At 55.2% G+C, this 19,050-nt stretch overlaps 1 protein-coding gene across 2 annotated transcripts; it reads left to right on the forward strand.

Moving 5' to 3' along the window:
• The first annotated feature begins 928 nt into the window (after nt 1-928).
• Nucleotides 929-18,768, forward strand: Cyp26b1 (cytochrome P450 family 26 subfamily B member 1). Of its 2 annotated transcripts, none has more exons than XM_021262476.2 (6): nt 929-1,732; nt 4,650-4,874; nt 13,293-13,568; nt 13,759-13,914; nt 14,759-15,043; nt 15,389-18,768. In XM_021262476.2, the coding sequence occupies exons 1-6, from the start codon at nt 1,007-1,009 to the stop codon at nt 15,779-15,781; spliced, it is 2,061 nt and encodes a 686-aa protein (XP_021118135.1). In that variant the 5' UTR covers nt 929-1,006; the 3' UTR covers nt 15,782-18,768. The 2 variants fall into 2 exon arrangements, with proteins under 2 accessions (XP_021118135.1, XP_004849933.1); XM_004849876.3 differs by having other exon boundaries at nt 929-1,210.
• Nucleotides 18,769-19,050: the final 282 nt, after the last annotated feature.

The raw sequence follows: 19,050 nt of genomic DNA on the forward strand, positions 1-19,050 counted from the left end.
AAATCCTGCCTTCTGCCTCCTGCTTTTCCCCCTTCTTTCATTCCTTTTGCCTTTTCTTCTTTTTCCCCCCTTTCTTCCCCCAGCAGCAACTCCAGAGCCGAGACTGCGTCCCGGGACGGACTGCCTTTTCTTAATTGATACAATAGCCCAGCTCGGGTTTTCCACCTCCTCCCCCAACCCCACCCCGCCTCACCCCTCCCGTCCGCCGCCACCGCTGCCGCCACCGCCACCCCAGCGCCCGCCTGGGGCTCTGTCGCCGGCTGAGTCCCTTCCCGGCCGCGGCTCGCCCGCTCCGCACCCGCGCTCGGGCCGCCGTGCCCACCCCGCCGCCGCGTCCGCCGCGCCCACCTCCGGGTGCAGCAGCGGCTCTGGAGCTTGGGCGCGCAGCCCGGGGCAGCCCAGGGACGCGGGGCTCAGGCTTCTCCACTTGCTTCAATCGGGGAGCCTTCTCCCTCGACCCCCAAAGTTTTTGGGTTCATTGGAACTTTTGGATTCCGATTTTTTTTCCACCTAGGAATTTTGGGGAAATACTTTTGACAAACCGATCGCATTTTCTCTCCGCTAGCTCTCTGTTCCCCTTCAGCTTTTTTTCTTTCCCGTGCAGGGGAAAGGGCTTACGAGAGAGAGGCTCCTGCTGAACAAAGTTTTCCAAAGTTTTCCACGTGTGATGGTTGCGGGGAGAGCAAATCCAACATCTTGACTTGCGGCTTCATCTCACTGCCCCTTGAGCAGCCCCTGGGCCCGCTATAAAGGAACAAACAAACAAACAAAGTTACACCTCGAGTCGCCTTCAGTCTCCTTTCTCTTCTTTTAGGCAGTCTTTTTCTCTCCTCCCTCTGGTCTCCCCTTGCAGCCTCTACTCCCCTGCCCTCGGCCCCTTCCTCTTTCTGTTTCGGCCGGAGGTGCCAGGACCCCCGGCAGCAGCCTCCCCTCCCCCGCCTCAACGGTCCGGCCCTCCCCTCCCCCGTCGCGGCCGGCACAGCCAATCCCCCGAGCAGCCGCCAACATGCTCTTTGAGGGCTTGGAGCTGGTGTCGGCGCTGGCCACCCTCGCCGCGTGCCTGGTGTCCGTGACGCTGCTGCTGGCCGTGTCGCAGCAGCTGTGGCAGCTGCGCTGGGCTGCTACCCGCGACAAGAGCTGCAAGCTGCCCATCCCGAAGGGCTCCATGGGCTTCCCGCTCATCGGAGAGACGGGCCACTGGCTGCTACAGGTAAGGGCGCGCTCGCTCTGCCGCTCTCCCGGGTCCGCTAGCTGCGAGCGCCCGGGCAGACCCAGCCAAGGGCCGGCCAAGGGACGCCCGGAGCTCGAAGGCATTCGTCCCCGCCCCGCCCCTTCCCTCGCACTGCCTGCGCCGCCCGGGTTTCTCCTGCCCGCCTGCAGCGTGGCGCGAGCACTGGCGCCCGGTGCGTCAGTTGAAAGGGCTGGTAAAAGAGGTTCCTTGACAGGACAGGACTCTCAAACAGACTTGCCTCCGTCGCAGACGACCAGGCAGGGGTGCACAGAAAGCCCGAGGGGATCCTCGTGCTGCGCGAAATCGAGGGGGCCTCAGGTTCTGAGCTGCTGTCGCCTGCTCTTTTCGCTCAAGGCCCCAGTTGCCCTCAGCGTCCTGGGCTTTAACCGTGAAGCTGGGGCCCAAAAACTGAGTCCGGAGAGTAGGAATGGCGTGAAGGTCAACTTGAATTGCCCCTTTAAGACCAGGGATGTATCTCTGACTTGTAGCCAGCTGAGCCAGGTACAACAGCCCGGGTCCGAGGTCCTTCTTAGTGTTTGGGTGTTTTGTGGTGGGAGAGGAAGAAGGTAACCCAAGAAAAACGAGAGGCCTGAGATCCGAGGGCTCTCGACTTTCGGGGAAAAGGGTCTATTTACTTATTGGGTGGGGACAGTTTAGCAGGAGAAAGAAACTTGGGAGAGATGTGTGGGAGATCCATCCATAGGGAGTGTATGTGTGTGTGTTGTTAGACGCCAAACAATCCCACTCTGCCGGTGATCATGGGGGTGGGGCACGTCGAGGACCAGACCCAGGTAAATAATGGGGAGATTAACATGGAGTTAACCTCGTCAAATACTAGATTGCCGCTTTTGCAATTTGATACACAGCAGGATTTTTTTTTTTTCCTGAGGGGGAACACCTCTGGGGTAACCTCGAAAGGTGTGTTTGGTTCTGGGTGTGTGAGTGTACGTGTTCGTCCAGTGGGTGCTGATGTGCGTTAGGGGAAGCCTGCATATCCTGAAACGGACAGTCTCGGCACAGGAAAGGTGAGCGTGGGGACCTGTGGGTTTAAAGGTGAGAAAGCTTGGCTTGAAATTAACAGACGCGTGAAATCCGGGAGAGCGCACACACCCGCCCCGCCCCTCTCAGGGCCAAGTGACAGCGAGCCAGGTGGGATGGGTGGGTGGGCCAGGTTCCTCTATGCTGTGGGCCTTCCCCATCGCGGAGTCGGTCTTTTTGAGGGTGTTTGTCCAATGAGGTGGGGTTCGCTTCAACCAGTAGGGCTATCCCTCGAAAAGAAATCCTCAGAGCCTCTCCTTGACACAAAGGGTTAACTTCGGCGTGGATTAGGCTTTTGACCGCGAATTTAGAAAATAAAATAACTTAAATAAGCAATAGCTCCCACCTTGTTAGAGCCAATCTGTAGAATTCACTCACGGTCTATCCCCCCATCCCGCTTCCTGACCTTTCTTTGCCCCGTCATGTCCTCTTGACCCCCCCCCCCATGGCCTCTGGGGGTCTGCTTGTAGCCTGCACGGAAGTTGGGGAAGAGACCCCAACCTCTCCCCATCCCTGCACCCCAGGGCCCTAGATCCTGCGGGGGTGGGGATGCATTTGGGGGTTGCATGTTGAGGGTGCTGAAAGGGTTAATGGGAGCCCTCTGAATCCCAGAGTAATTTTTTTCGGAGTCATTTATCAGATTTTACGGGGGGACCTCCAAGGGCTCTCCGTTTCCATCCAGCGCCATCTAAACAGAGCCCAGGGCTAAAAATACAACATTTTTGTATAAATTGGACTCGTGGCCGGAGCGGCCGCCCCTATGAAAGTCTTCTTTGTGAAGACCGTGGAAACGGCGGACAAATAACTCTTTATTAATGCCACAAAAAACGCACTTTAATTATAGTTAGGTAGATCAGAGGCGGGGGCTGGGGGCGAGGCGGCGGCAACCTCGGAAAATTCACAACCCAACTTTTGTGTCTAAAGAAAAGAAAAACAGAGGAAAAGAAGAAGAGAGACGGGAGAGTCAGACGAAGCCTAGGACACCCTTTAGCAGACTGAGGAGGGAACCCCTCTCTTCACCCTCCTCTCTCGCACTACACCTACGCCTAGATTTTTCTTAAAGGGGTAGACACCGTCTACGAGGGCGTCGCGGTGGGGGGAGCTCTTCCCGACCCTCCAGCCTGGGAGTGGGGCCGCGTTCCCCGCTGCCCGGCCCCCCTCTCGGCGGCTGGGGAGCTCCCGGCTCTTTCCCTGTCGCGCGCCGGGGCCGGAGGCTCATGTGGAAAAGTGATTAGGAATCCGGGTTCTGCAGAGTCACTTTTCGCTGGGCTGGGGTGTATACACATCTAGCTGGAGAACAGCTTTTCGTGGAAGAAAGGAAAAATGAGGAGGGAGATAAACCCGGGGAAAAGGGAGCTGCATTGTCTCCTCGGGAGTTGCATGACCTAGCGGGTGGCTCTGGAGGCCGAGAGCGCAAGTCCGCTGGAGGTCAAGAGGTGAGGCAGACAGGTGTCGCCCCTGCCTTTCTCACCTGCAGGAGAAGGGTTAACTTGGGCTGGGGTGGCGAGTACCGACGTGAAAGGTGAGCGAGACGCCCCTGCCACCACCCCTCCGAAGTCCCCTCGGTTTCCGGTGCCCGCGTGCTGAGCGCTCCGCCAGCTTCTAAGAGCTCTGGGACCAGGCCCGGGGCCCCGCGATCCCGGGAGCGAGCCGCCGCCGCCGCCGCCGCCGCCCGGGATCCGGTTACCTGCGCGGGTCGCCCCGCCTGGTCCCACCCCACCCGGCAGGAAGCGCCTTCCGCCGCCGCGCTCGGGTTCCAAACTCCAGGGCGGCGACGAAAGTCCGTCTCAGTTATTTCCAGGGCAAAATGCTTTAGGAAAATCTCGGCTCTCGGCCCATGACCCCACCCTGCAGAGCCTTCCGAGGGCCGCCAGGTCCCTGCGCGGGCCACACCGGAGACGGAGGAAACACCAACCCCCAATTCTAGTGACTGCCTCCAGGCACGGACCGCTCACCACTATAAATAATCTTTGGCCTGCGGCCACCCCGCGGGGTCTCGCCAGCCCGTGGCCAGAAGCCTGGAAATATTTATTCCGAAAGGCTCCTGAGTGCGCGCGGTGGGGGTGGGAGGTTGGGGGGCGGAGGCCTTAACTTCAGATCCAGCGGTCCGGGTTACCTTTTCTCTCCCGAAAGTCATTACTAAAAACAGTCAGGGGAGAGGGGTTGCCCCTGGGCCTCCAGCCTCCTCGCACATTTATTATCCTCTAGGCCCTACTTCCCAGTCCTTGTGCACGCTATGAAAAATAAAACCTGCGTTTGTGTCTGTGTGTGCTGAGGAGGGGGTAAGGGGTGGGAGATGACTGGGGCCGGGTTGGGGCCGCCACCCCTGCCTGGCAGAGCCTCTATGAGCCCTGAGAGGTCTGGCCTGTGGCTCCCGCAGGGTTCCGGCTTCCAGTCGTCGCGGAGGGAGAAGTATGGCAACGTGTTCAAGACACACTTGCTCGGACGGCCGCTAATCCGCGTGACCGGCGCGGAGAATGTGCGCAAGATCCTCATGGGCGAGCACCATCTCGTGAGCACCGAGTGGCCGCGCAGCACCCGCATGCTGCTGGGTCCCAATACGGTGGCCAACTCCATCGGCGACATCCACCGCAACAAGCGCAAGGTAAGAGCACTGACTGCTTCTGCACCCCTCTCAGGGTCCGGAGTTCAAAGAGCCGGAAACGTCCCCACTTCGATCCGCACACTGTTTTGTGCAACAACCGCAAGGACCCGGCATCTCCTTGCCTAGACGGCTGCCAGCCAGATCCAGGGCCTCCAGAGGCTCCTTCTGATTCCCCCTTTTGCTGGCCGTCTGCGCAGTGGGCACTCCCAGAGCCAATGGGACCTGTTCGGGAGTGTCTTGGGAAAAGCTTGACAGTATGAGGACTGAGGTGTCCAACTCTGATCCTCCCAGTGCTCCACAAAACTGGAACAAGTAGGGCTCGGGGCGGGACAATTGGCCCAAGCTTCCCTTTTCGCCACATTTCTCTGGGGGAATCCCGAGGACTAATCACTGTAAAAGCTAAGCTGGCCTTTCAGCCACAGGTTGCTTTGAGGGCAACGCAGACAAGTGCTGGGGAGCTGGGGGCACCGTGTGGACAGGACTGGCGAGCCTTGCCTTGGAGAGGTACCTGCGGGCACCGACTGGACAGTGGGGCCAAGGCAAGGGGTGGGCGAGCAGCTGAGGCACAGGCGGAGGATCAAAGCGCGGTTCACCCCTTAAAGAGGAAGAGAAAGTGGGTGTTTATCCTGAGGATTTCCCGAGCGACTGGAAGAGGCGCAGGGGAGGCGAGCCAGTGCGCAGAGCAGCCTTCCCCGCCCCCTCCCGGCGCTGAGGACGCGGCGGCGGGGGCGACGGCGGGGAGCGCGGCCGGCACGTGCTGTTTGAACTGCAGTAACCCGAAAGCTGAGCCTGCCGGCGGGCGGGGTACCAGCCTGCGGGCTTGAAGCCGCCAGAAAGGAGGCTGCAGGGCTCCCCCACTCTGTTTTTCCATTGGGTCAGAGGACTTACCCAGGTTTGGAACCTATAGGAAAGGAAGTAGCGGTCTCTCAGCTCCTGGAGGGGTGGTTTAGTGCAGAGGAGGGGACCGGGGCAGGAGGCAGCCCTTCCATCAGAAGTCTGTGAGAGGTGCTGTTGGTAAATGTAGCAATCATTCTGTACTCTCCGAAGCATCCCATAGTATTTGATGCCTATGAAGGGTAATTCTCCGTGGCAGACAAAAGAAACCAAAGGGAAGCGTCTGGTGTGCGTGTCCCCGATAGAGCATGTGTTTCAGAAACTGGAAAGGGGCCCCCAAAGGCTTTCTCCCATCTGCCTCGCTCTAAGCTGGAAGCAGTTAAAGCTGCTTGGGGACGAAAAGAGAAAGGTGTTCTGGAGGAGCGGCTGGGAGGCCCTGTAAATTTAAGAATAAGGGATTTTCCTATTTGCACGGTGATTTTTCTCCTTAGTCTCTGGGACTCCACCAAAGACCTATTCAAAAGAATGAGGAAAGAACTGGGAATCAGGAACTCAGGGCCAAATGCCAAATGATATGACTGGTTCCTCATTTCCCCCTTACAGAGGCTTTGACACAGAAGGGGACACTGAGACTTAGGCTGAGTCAGACTTGGACCAAGCTGAGCAGTAAAGGCTGGGGGGTCTGCAACAGAAGTAGAGTCCTAATCAGTCCTGTGCACTTGGGTGCTTGGAAGAAGACAGCTTGGCCAGGACCAGAATATGAGACCTTGGGGGTGCAGTAGGCTTTAGGGTGAGGGACTGTTGCTTTGCAGTCCCACCCTCTGCCTCACTTGGCCTCAGGCAGTCAGGTGCCAGGTGGGGAGGACCTGGAAAGGCCGGAGTGTTTTACCTGCATTGTCCATTTGGAGGTGAGGGGACAAGGAAGGAGGGTACCCCGGATGAACAGTGCTAGAGGAATACATAGAGCAAAAGAGTGAAGATTGGGGATGAGGGTGAGAAACTGAGGACTATGGCCAGGAATCCATGGTCTCCATGTCTTGAGCTCCTGGTGCTCTAGCTCCTTGGGGGTGGGGAATCTCCAGAAGTCAGTTTACCTTGACAGAGGCTTGAGAACCTCATGTGAGGGCCCTCTTTGTGTGTGCTAGTTTTATGTTTGCTGTGTGGCATGTGTTAGAGCCATATGGGAAGTCGGGTCAAACTACAGAATCTTTTCCCTCAAATCTCCCTAATTGATGATCCATGATCCTGTTTCCTGAGCTATATAGAAGGCCTTGGTTTAAATTCAGAGAAGCAGGAAACCTCATTCTTGCTCTCAAGAAGTAAACCTTTTGGGAGGGATAAGAAGAGAATACTCAGTGGCCTTGTTTCTGAATATCTCTGTTGCCAGTCTTCTGGACCCCAGCCTGGAGGTTACCATGTAGCCAGAATGGTGGCTGCCAGGTACCACTCACACTACCTTAACCAGCCCATGCTGCAGCCAAGGGCCTGGCTAGAGAGTGGGCTGCTGAGCTAGGGCCAGGCCCAGTTAGGATGTATATGCAGGAAGTGGGGCCCACGTGTGCTGGGGCCCAGGTTGGCAGGGAACCAGAAGCATCATTGTTTCCATTGGGGCTGATGGCCCACCCTTTCTCTGGGAGGTCTGACCAGATGTGTAGGGAGGGAGCTCCTCACTGCCATCACTGCACTTTCAGGTGTTTGCCCTGGCTGCTCTGGTGGTCTAGGGCCAGGGCGGGTGGGGTGCCCAGGGAGAAAGTCCAGAAAATCTCATCCAGTCTAACAACATCACCTAAGGAAGCCAGGGCCTCAGACGCTTTCCAAACTGGGCTGGGAAGGAGGCCATGGTACCTCTCTGATGTAGTGTGTAGAGGGGCTGGGGTATTGCCCCAGAAAGGTGGATGGAGTCTGGTTGGGCAGGTGGGAATAAGAGGATTGTCCGAGAGGTAGAGAAGGAGTTGGTGGTAGTTCTGGAAGCCTCCAGTGTCTGGTCCCACAAAGCAGGATTGGGCATGTTCTCATTTTCTTTGCATATAGGGCTGGACCTGGGCACCAAGAGATTAACAGTTTCAATACATCCCCCACATTGGCCCTGAGATATCCTCATGGAACCCGGACAGCATCTCAGGAATGCATTCAGCCTTGGAGTCCCTGAAATGGGGAGACCCAGCAGTAGTGTTCTTGTCCTCTCTACCCAGGCCCCTGCTTACAGGACCCTCTGTGCCTAAAGCTGAGGTGGGAGACCAGGTTTTGGAAGTATAGGGATTAAGAAACCACCTCCTGTTTCTCACTGACCTGTCCTTTGGGCCTGGGCCTGGAGGAGGGGGGAGGTGAGGCTCAGGATCAGTGTGCTCACTTCAGAAACCCAGTGCAACCTGGGGCTTATGTTGGGTTGGAAAGGCCAGGAGGTAGCCCTGACAGAGCCAGGATGCCCATGTTTGCAGGTCCTGGGGTGAAGCTAGCCTACTTCTGGCTCTAGGCACCAAGGCACAGCCTCTGGTTGCTCAGCCATGTCCAGGCTCAGCTTAGGGCAGAAACTCCAGCTTGATGAGATGGGAAGGTGGTGCATAGCCAAGCAGCCCAGCTACTGAGAGCTGTGCTCCAGATCCTGGCATAGGCAGAAAGTCTTTGTTCTGCCAGCTAAAGTCCTTCACCCAAAAGTTACTGTAGCACCAGCACCTGCTGCTGAGAGGATGAGAGAGGCAGGATCGGATCTCTCTGAAGGTCAGTGGGGGAGAAAGCTCACAGTCAGTCACCAGCGTTTCTGGGAGTGGGTGCCTCCCTCTTCATGTCCTTGTGCCAGATAGTGGGAGGGTGGGTGGGCTGGGTATGGGGGCCACCTTCTTCCTTTTTGTGTCCTTCCAGGGTGGGGAGGGATACAAGGCTGTGGTGCTGATTGATGTTTGTTCACTCTCCCAACCTTGGAAGACACACATGGCCTTGGTAGGGAGTAGGGAGGCTTGGCTGGGGTCTGCACTGGGCCAGGGCATCCTGTGCTAACTGCTGTATCCATCCTGGGTTCCCCAGGATGTGACCAGGAGGTGGCTTTCCTTAAAGGAAGAGGCTTCAGGGGCCTGAGAAATGCTGAGAACAATCTCGATCAGCCAGAATACCTGGTCTCACCCTTAGTATCAGTTGGGCTATGGAGGAGGATCCCTTTCAAGACTTTGATGAGTTTAGAGCTTGCCAGGGCTGGTAGAGGGCAGATTCTTGGAATTTGGAGTGGTGAGAGGCAGAGGCTTCAGGCATACTGCTGGGTGTGGCCAGTTGTGCCTGTGCAGTGACCTTGGGAAGACCCTTTCCTTTTGAGCCTCGGCTTTCCAAGGGGGGTTCCTTGTGGCTGGAAGAGGGTAAGAGCAGCTGGGCAAATCCTTTCCAATTAGGAGCCCAGCAGGTATTTGCAAGTGCAACCAATCCTCTGCCACCGGACGCTTTCCTTGTGTGTGTGAAAGAGTTAGACCAATGGGATTAATGATCAGAGTTGGAGTCAAGTGGGGAACAGACACTGTGTTCCCCCAAATGCAGGGAAGAAATGTGCACAGGTTGGTGAGAGGGATGTCCAGGCTGGCCCTTCCCTACCTGAGGTGCTCTGTAGAAACTGGCTCAGAGTGAAGCCAAGGCCCAGTGGAAAGGCAGGCAGCCTGGAGGATGACGTCCTTTTGTCCCCCTCCTTACTTAGTATAAAATACACACCTTGGCGTCACCCTGTGCGGACAGCTGCCTCAGCGGCCGCCTGCCTTCTGTTATTCTTTCCACTCTGCAGGCTGAGGCTCCAGTGGCTTGGCTGGGTGGCCTGCCCCGGTCCCCACCCCTCCTGGGCAGCCACTTCCATTCTTCCCAGTCTGAGTCACTGGCCAGCCGGGCAGTGGGCTTTCTCTCTGGCCCTGCCCACCCTGCAGCCACCCATCCATTTGTCCACCCATCCGCTGCCGAGAGTAGATTGGGGAGGAATAAATTTGGCCACATGGGGCTGTGAGGGTTTACAGAGTGACCCCTCCCAGGGGCACTGGCAGGGAGGTGAGAAGAGTGAGGAGGCGTAGCCTGGACAATTAGGAATTTAGGCCTTAACAACCCTGGGTGGTGCCCAAGACCCTTGTGGAAGAATCAGCTTCTGTTAGGGAGGGAGAGAAAGAATCAGGGATATGGGTTCTTGAATTTGTGTTGCTGGGGAAACTGGTGGGGGTTGGGGAATTATCCGAGGGTTATCCACCCTCCTGCTTTTGTCCTGCCCCGCAGCTCCTGCAGGTACACTGGAATGGTAATTCCCAGTCCACAAACCCCCTCCACCCCAACACCCCCCTCCCACCCCCGTAACAGCTCTGGTACAAAGTCCATACTTGCGGCTCCTTCTGAAGGTCTCTGCCTGGCCCTGGGCTGGTTCCCATTGACCTTTGTCCGGCATTCTCGGCTCACTTTTGGGAATTCCCAGGGAAGCCCCAGAGGGAAATCAAGCAGCCCTGGCTCCTTGGAAGACTGTGGTCAGGACAGTCAGCTCTGGGGGCCGGAACCTTTCCTCTCTCCACACTGAGCTGCTCCTGGGCATCTTCCCAGTGTGCCCGAGTCCTGACCTTTGCAGGCTGCGGCCTCAGACCCAGCCCTCCCTAACACAATCCAGGCCTCCCTCTGCCCTGGCCAGCATCTCCACCTCCATCTGTCCTTTGTGGTGGGCGGTGGTTTCTGGGCTGCCCAGTTTGGGAAGTGCCCATGTTGCTAACTGTGGGCACAGACCCAGGGATGAAGCCTTGGCATCTTTCCAGTGCCTGGGAGGCCTCAGTCCTTCTTGAACAGCTCGGCCAGAGGCAGGGGCATGGACTTGGTGACCTTTGAGCAAAGCCTGCCCAGTGCTGGGCTTCCTGCCACTAGCCTTACCTGGGCTTCTCATTTGGGTAGTTTCTCCTCCTTAGGGGGCCTCTGAGGAGAATTAAAGGACAGGTAGGTGGAGAAGGACCTTAGAATATCTACTTATAGCCCTCATGAAACCAGTGGAGAAACTGAGCCAGCCCGGAAGAGTAGCTACCTGCTAGCTGTCACTTGGCAAGGCAGAGGTGGGTCCAGACAAGCACCCTGGTCCTGGCTTCAAGTCCTGACTGGTGTAGGATGGCAGCAGACTCCCAGACTAGCTCATGACTCCATCTCACCTGAGGACCAAGGTGTGGATCCTTGCCTTGAAGTCCCTTGTCCAGTCCCAGGTCCCCTTAGGTCCTCTGCCGTCCTGGATTGTCCCTGCCCTCTTGGGCCCTGAAGCCAGAGCAGTGATTCAGCCGACTATCACTAGAGGGCGCAAGGAATGTAACCTATGGGGCAGGCAGGGCTTGTCAGAGGTCCTTTGGCCACTCTGTACAGTGGAGGCTCTTGGGTGCCCCAGGTAGGGCATGAAAGTGGGGCCTTGTAGGTACTTCTCCAGGTGGCTTGATTATTGCTGGACTCTGGGCTGCTTGAAGGGATTAGCTTCTACCAAGAGCAAATAAGTATAGGGGTTTAGGTGCTCTGTGGGTTTCAAGGAGGCCAAGAGGTCACTTTCAGCCTCACCATTTTACAGATAAGGAAACTAAGGCTCAGGGGTGGTGAATTACCATGGTCACATAAGTTTAACCTGAAACTTAGGATTCTGGGCACCCGGTCTAACTTGGGTCAGTCCTGGTGAGTATAGCCCCTGTCCTGTCCCCTTCCATAACTTTGGGCCCAGGTCTCCTGTGTGCTGGGGGCCTGACCACCCTCTCCCCTTGTCCCCTCCATGACAGTGCTTCTAGTGTATGCTGGGCTGGCCAGCTCTGGGCTAGTATGGCCTCCTCTCCCACTGATAGCCTCCCCACAGAGTCATCCTTCTGCCTCCCTGTCTTATGCACTGGTGAGTCTGCTCAGCTCCTGTACACCACTTTCTGCTTATGGCCTCTTTACTGTTTTATCAGGGCCTTAGTTGCCAGTTCTGAGCTCTGGGAGCAGGGCTTGTTCCACCCCACAAAACCCCTTGGCCAAGGGCTAAGCCTGGAATCCTAAGGACACCAGAGTGAAAAGCTGAGGTGTACAACTCTGCCTTTAACCATCAACCCTTACCCCCACCTAGATTCCCTGAAGCCCCCAGAACTGGGCAAGGTGTGAGTAATACATCTAGGGCTGAGCTGACCTAGGCGACCTCCTATCATCCTTCTACCTTTCAGCTGTCCCTTTGTAGCTGGAGTGGCCCTGAACAGTGCAGTTTCTCTGCCCCTCACTGGGCCCCCTCCTCCTCCCTCTGCCCACCGGGAATCTCGGAATGAAAGTGCTATTGTGCATGCTGGCTGGGCCACTGAAGGGCCAGCACTGTTATTTCTGCAAACCAGCCCTCCCATTAGCCATGCAGGGCTCAGGCCAGGAAAATGTTACCTTTTCCTCCTTGAGCTGACTGCAGGGGAAATTCTCACATTTACAGTTTGTGCAGTGGTTGTGTTTGGGGGCAGGCGCGTGTGTGTGGCTTGCATGTGGCGGGTGGGGGCTCTTTCCTCTGCATTGCCCTGCTCCTCTCCACCTTCCCAGATGACCTTTCCCTTGGCTCTGGTTGTGGAGGGTACCCCCTTCTGCTCTGGACCTGGGGAGATGGAGTTTGTTGGTTATAGGGGAGACCCACAGGCTGTCAGTAAATAAACTAACATCCTCTCTCTCCTGTGCACTGAGGGTAGCAGCAGGAAAAACATGTGCAGGGGGATGGGGGGAGGGGCTGCCCAGCCAATCGGGAGGGCACAAGGCAGGGGAGGTGGACACAGGGACTCCTTGGCTACTTAAAATTGTCCTGGAAGATGCAAGGAATTAAAAAGGCTTCTGTTGTTTTTTGGGATCTTTTAGGGTGGAAAGCTATTGCCCTCATCCCCTTGCTTGTAGAGCTGGCCACACCAAAGATTCTAATGGCACAGCTGTTAATAAACTCTCAGTATCTATGCCCAATGGTTGTTTTGCAGGCTATGAGAACAGTTTTGGTTCCCAGGAAGTCTTGCTTGCCATCTAGCCTTAGGTTACTCCTGCCCTCTCACTATTGGAGGATAGCCCCTCACTGTTTTCCCACTCTTCCCCGTCTTGGCACCTACCTGTGGCCCACTTCTCCTGCGAACTTCTGGCCCAATGCCTGGGAATTGGCTAAGGGGCCACTGCAATGGAGAGGACAGCTTCTGTGCATTCAGGCCCTGTTGTGCCCTGCCAAGGTTGGGAATAGCCACAGTCTCCTAGACTTGGTGGCAGCTGGACTGTGCAGTCCCCAAGGCTTTGCCATTGTTTGAGGATATGCATACTTTTCTGGGGGTTGAAAAAGTAGATGACAGTTCATGTGAGTTCCTGTGAGTTCCTGTGAGTTCCGAGGAAGGTCCCAGATTTGAGAAAATGCTTATGAGCTGTTTTCTATCTAATCTTGGTCTTCCCTGCCTTCCCACCAGACAGAGTAGAATGAGGGTTCAGAGTAATGGACCTACAAGGGAACTGTGCCTGGAGGGCTCTGGGAGCTCAGTGGGAGGAAGTAAGAATTGAAGTGTCCCTGTTATGGTCCTGTGCCCTGCATCTCACCTGGGCAGAGTGGGGTCTGCGTCAGCTTAGGAACCAAACTCGGCCTGCTTCTCTACCCTCCAGATCTTCTCCAAGATCTTCAGCCATGAGGCCCTGGAGAGCTACCTACCTAAGATCCAGCTGGTGATCCAGGACACACTACGTGCCTGGAGCAGTCAGCCTGAGGCCATCAATGTGTACCAAGAGGCACAGAAACTCACCTTCCACATGGCCATCCGGGTGCTGCTGGGCTTCAGCATCCCTGAGGAGGACCTTGGGCACCTCTTTGAGGTCTATCAGCAATTTGTGGAGAATGTTTTCTCCCTGCCTGTTGACTTGCCCTTCAGTGGCTACCGGCGGGTGAGCACCCAGGGCCTGGAAGGGATCCAGGGAGGGGGGTGCTGACCACTGGGACATTGGGCACACAGGCACATGGACAAAGGGGAGAGGGACAGAGGGGAGAGGTGTCAGTGGGAGTGTGGGCTGGAGCCTTCTCTGACAGCCCTGAGCTCAGATGGTTCCTATGGTTACTGGTCCCTTCTCCCCACAGGGCATTCAGGCACGGCAGACCCTGCAGAAGGGGCTGGAAAAGGCCATCAGGGAGAAGCTGCAGTGTACGCAGGGCAAGGACTACTCAGATGCACTGGACATCCTCATTGAGAGCAGCAAGGAGCATGGGAAGGAGATGACTATGCAGGAGTTGAAGGTGAGGAGCTTCTCCAGTGGCAGCACCTGTACCTACAGTCTGTTCTGGGTAGGGAAGTGCCTGGCCATCTCTCCCCATCCTGAGCAGTGCTGGCTGTCAATGCACCTGGGCTGGAGGGTGCTGAACACAGCAAGGCTGTGTCCTTGCCCTGCTGTGAAGAATGTGCAGGGGCCACCCTACTTTACCATAGTTGTGGGGTGAGCGGGTCTTGATAGCGGCTGGGCACCATGCATCTGATCCTGCTGACAGTCACATTTACTGATTTTGAAAAGACACTAAAAATTCCCTTTATACCTCTGAACAGCCTCAGTGTCTATGGCTTGTTGACTCCTTCCTGCCTTGAAACCCCTGCTCCTCCCAAATTCACTACCTAAGGAAATGTAGGCCCAGTGGGAAAGCCATCTGCTAGCGGCCAGACAGCCCCAGGGGATACTGGGACCTAACTTGGGCTCCAGCCCAACCAATCTAGGGATTAGGTCCTGTTATCCACCGCACATACACATACACTGCCCAGCTCCTGGGATTGTCCTTTTTCTTCTGTGAGCTCCCTGCATTGACCAGGCCTGCTGCAGCTAGCCCAGCACTTGGCAGTGAGAAAGGCAGGCCTACCTTAAGGAACCAGCAGGGTAATACTTCTGCCCTGCAGTGTGTTTCTTGCCCAGCAAGGGACTAGCTATGACCCCTGTGCCCATGATGGCTCTGAACTTCAGGCTCAGGGAAGCAGAATTGGTAATAAGAAGCAGGCAGGGCTTAGCAGATGACCTTAGGGACACTGGCAGAATAGGACTGTCATATTTGGCTGGCCCCAGATTGTTAGTGGTGCCTCCCCTCTCTGCTGCCACAGGATGGGACCCTGGAACTGATCTTCGCGGCCTATGCCACCACAGCCAGTGCCAGTACCTCACTCATTATGCAGCTGCTGAAGCACCCAGCTGTGCTGGAGAAGCTGCGAGAGGAGCTGCGGACCCAGGGCATCCTACACAGTGGTGACTGTCCCTGTGAGGGCACCCTGCGCCTGGACACACTCAGCGGGCTTCGCTACCTGGACTGCGTTATTAAGGAAGTCATGCGCCTTTTCACACCTGTTTCGGGTGGCTACCGCACTGTGCTGCAGACTTTCGAGCTTGATGTGAGGCTGGGGCCCATGGGGCGGGGGATGAGGGGCTCCTGGGGTGCTGCCTGGGCTTTGGGATGACCTTTGGGAAAGATCCTATAGGGCACCTCTGTCTGGCAGGGAGATGGTGGTTGATTTCAGGGAGCTTTCAGTCCTCTAGGAGAGATGCAGTCCCAGATGCAGAGTGGGACGAAGGCAGGCTAGGGTGCCACATGTGACATATATGAATAGGAGCCTGGACTAGCACGATGAGTGGGGAGGCTGGCCAGGCCTAGGGAGCCTGAGGGGTATCTCTGGGAAGAGGCAGGCGGGCAGGCAGTGTTCTCACCACTCCTCTCCCCGACCTCCATCTTGTTCCAGGGTTTCCAGATCCCCAAAGGCTGGAGTGTCATGTATAGCATCCGGGATACCCATGACACGGCACCCGTGTTCAAAGACGTGAATGTGTTTGACCCTGACCGCTTCAGTCAGGCACGGAGTGAAGACAAGGATGGCCGCTTCCATTACCTCCCTTTCGGTGGTGGCGTCCGGACCTGCTTGGGCAAGCACTTGGCCAAGCTCTTCCTGAAAGTGCTGGCAGTGGAGCTGGCCAGCACCAGCCGCTTTGAGCTGGCCACCCGGACCTTCCCCCGTATCACCTTGGTCCCCGTCCTGCACCCGGTGGATGGCCTCAGTGTCAAGTTCTTTGGCCTGGACTCCAACCAGAACAAGATTCTGCCAGAGACCGAGGCCATGCTGAGCGCCACGGTTTAGTAGCGGTGCTTGGGCCCATGCCCAGCCTCAGTCAGCCCACAGAGGGAGTGGGGGCTGTGGAGGTAGAAACCTGTGTGTGGGAGGGGGCTGAACCAGGGAGGGCCAGTGGCCCCCATACTTGCTCTACTCTGGTCCCCCTTCTTGACAAACCCTACCCAACACCAAAAGGACCCTGTCCTTTCTGGGGATGGGGGTTCCCTCCTGGCTCCTGCTCTCTCCAATGTCTCCCCACTTCCCACCAGCTTAGCTCTTGGGAAAGGCCTGGCCGGGCCCCGCATGCCGTTCCAGTGTTATGTGTCAGTGGACTGTGCCTAAGTGTGTGCTTGTGACCTTCTGACCCGGGCCCTTTCCTCCCTTGTCTTTTAGGGAAGAGGCCCCCCAACCTTGGCACTTTCTTCAGCTCCCCAGCAATCTTTTTACTGCTCGGACAGTGCCCCTGGGGGTGTGGCTGCTGAGGAGCAGTGTCCTAGGTCATCCATCACTAGTCAGCCTGGGTGGGGCAGGGGCTGCCATGGCCTGGAGAGCACCCCCCTTCCAGCCCTGCCAGTTTGGACATTTGAAATTACCTATTGCTGCTACTTGTTCTCTCCTTTGATCATGGGGCACAGGAGCCTCAGGCCTGTTCCCCAGCATACTCCCTAGTGGCCCTGGGCAGGTACACTGACATCCCTAACTTTTCCCAAGATGGGACTCCACTGAGCCAGGCCTTTCCCTGCTCCACATACCCAACCAAGGCCCTGAGCTCATGGAAACCTGTGCTCCCGTGATCTCGGCTGTATTGAGGTCTGGAACAAACATCTGCATCTGCTAGCCTCTGTCTCAGCTGTCTCCCTGCAGGACTTCTGGGAGTGAAGAGGAAAGGGTTGCTGGTAGAACTCAGCCCCCTTGGCTGAGAGTTGAACAGCTAGCCCCACCCCCCACCATGCAGGTTCCAGACAGATTATTTGATTTAACCTCAGAGCCTTACTGCTGCACTACAGTCCAGTGTCTCTGCCTGTTGTCCCCTGCTGGAGATAGGAAAGTGGCTCATTGCTTCCTCCCCATCCTGTCAAAAGCCCTGATCATGGGGATTTGGAGGCTGCTACAATTTCTAGCTTGGCCACTCTTCACCCCAGTGCCCCCTGCTCTGCTAGGGAGTATGGAGAAGGATACGGGTTCTTTCTTCTGACGGGGTTCCAGGGCCTTTGTCTTCCTTTCCTAACCTTGCTCTTTGCCCTTAGCCCTTGGAAAGGTGTCTCTGAAGTCCCTTCCACTTCTGCGCCACTGTCTGCTTGAGCCCAGCTCTGGGGTGTGGGGAGGAAGTGAGAGCAAAGGGAAGGTGAGGTAGAGACAGTCCTTCCTCAGCACTGACTCAGCCCTGTGTGGTCTGGTGACTGCGGGAGAGGCTGCAGCAAGCCGAGGAGGAGGGTAAGTGAGGTTTGTCACAAGTGATTTGGGTGCAGACAGGCCAGTCAGGATGACTGGTTGAAAGAGAAGTAGCTCCCGCCACTGGCATTTTAAGAATTGGCAGTTTGGGACACCTCCTGGGGACAGTTTGGGGCCTTTGGTGAGTCTGTAAGCAATTTCGTCTGTTTTCAGATTTTTCTTTGCTTTCTGTGTTTCTCTGTTGGTTTTGGATGTTGTAATAGCAATGAATCCTCTTTTCAAGAAAATCAAAAACAGAAGAATGCAGCAAATATCTATCCCCAGCTACCGCTCTGAGAAGCTCAGTTCCTCCACCATGGTGTCCAGTGGGTAAACCCCCAACAGATCCACTTTCAACTCTCTAGAGGGTGACTTACAGACTTTACAGACACACCCAGAATGTCCTGTAACCCCCATCCCCAAATATTTCATTTGTTTCCCACTTTTCATTACTGAACAGCAAGTATAGAACAGGTGTTATTGGCAAAAGTGTTTGGAATTTTTAAAAAAAATCTGCAATTCCCCCTCCTCAATTCCCCCTCCCAAGTATAAAAGACAGGCTAAAATGTGTAAAGACTCATCAAAGCTTGCAAAATAGCTGTATAGTATACCAGAATCTGTTACCCGCAAAAAGAGCTCAGTGTCTGGAAGGTTTATTTACCTTAAGTTGATCCCTTTTGCCCTCAACCAGCTGTTGCAGACTGTATAGCTAAGAATGGGATGAGTCTGGCCCTGGTGAGGGGCAGGGGGCTGGAAGGTTCTTCAGTGGCCTTCTAAGGGGGCAGCCTGGGAGGGGGCGGAGAAGGAAAAGTGGAGGGGATCCCTGTGAAGGAGGAAGGAAGGATCATTTGCCAAGCTGGGTCTGAAGGTGACAAGAAGAGGAGTGAGGAAAGCTCTTGACTGGCCTGCAGGATTCCGCTAGGGCGCTCCCTCTGTCTCCTCTGTAGATGTGTGCTGAGGTTTCTTTGTCCCTGTGTTTGTGTGTGTGTGTTCTATAGCGGTAGCATTAGATGAGCGATGTTTTCTCACTATTCCTAACTATTGTAACTTGATATTAAAAAAGACAAAACTCCACAGAATTCCTGCCATAGGCTTGCAAAATGAAGCACTTTCGTTGTTGGGCGCTGATGTTTATGTTCTGGGCACCATCCTGACCCTGCCTGGATCACTATAATATTATTTTATACACAAAACTTTTTTTTCATAAATGTTATAATTTTGTGTCTGTCTTTATAAACTATTATAAGTACTATTTTTGTTATAATTCAAAATAGATATTTAGTATAAAGTTTTTGCTGTTAAATATTTGTTATTTAGTAAAATATGAATTTTTCTCTATTGTAAAACATGGTCAAAATATTAATATGTTTTTATCACAGTTGTTTTAATATTGAAAAAGCACTTGTGTGTTTTGTTTTGATATGAAATTGGTGCCGTGTGAGTGTTTTTGCTGTCATGTGGTTTTAGTCTGTATATAATATTCCATGTTACATATTAAAAAAATGAATGTTGTGTATTTTGTGATTTTGGAAATACTCAATGTGGCTCTTTTATAGGCTTCCATAATAAACCGTGGGGACTCACCTTTGTCTCTTTTATCTGTCTGTCTCTGCCTTCCAACCTCTCTAAAAAGAGCCTCCATGGCCACTGATGTTCACATCAGCAATGCTGGGAAGTTCTTGCCTAGAGGCAAAAAATTCTTGCCTAGGAGTTCTTGTCTAAAGAGGCCAGCTGCCCATTCTTTGTGTGGAGGTACAGAGGAGCCCATGGCAGGGTCCTGGGAGGAGTCAGTTTCCCTGGGGAGGAAACTATGTTGAGGGTTGGCCTGCTACAGTGGGAAGGCTGACTGGTTGTGACTGGCTGTG

The sequence above is a fragment of the Heterocephalus glaber genome, unplaced genomic scaffold (assembly GCF_053883595.1).
Source record: "Heterocephalus glaber isolate CG9 unplaced genomic scaffold, H.glaber_assembly_v1.0 deba00001456, whole genome shotgun sequence".
Lineage (NCBI taxonomy): Eukaryota > Metazoa > Chordata > Mammalia > Rodentia > Bathyergidae > Heterocephalus > Heterocephalus glaber.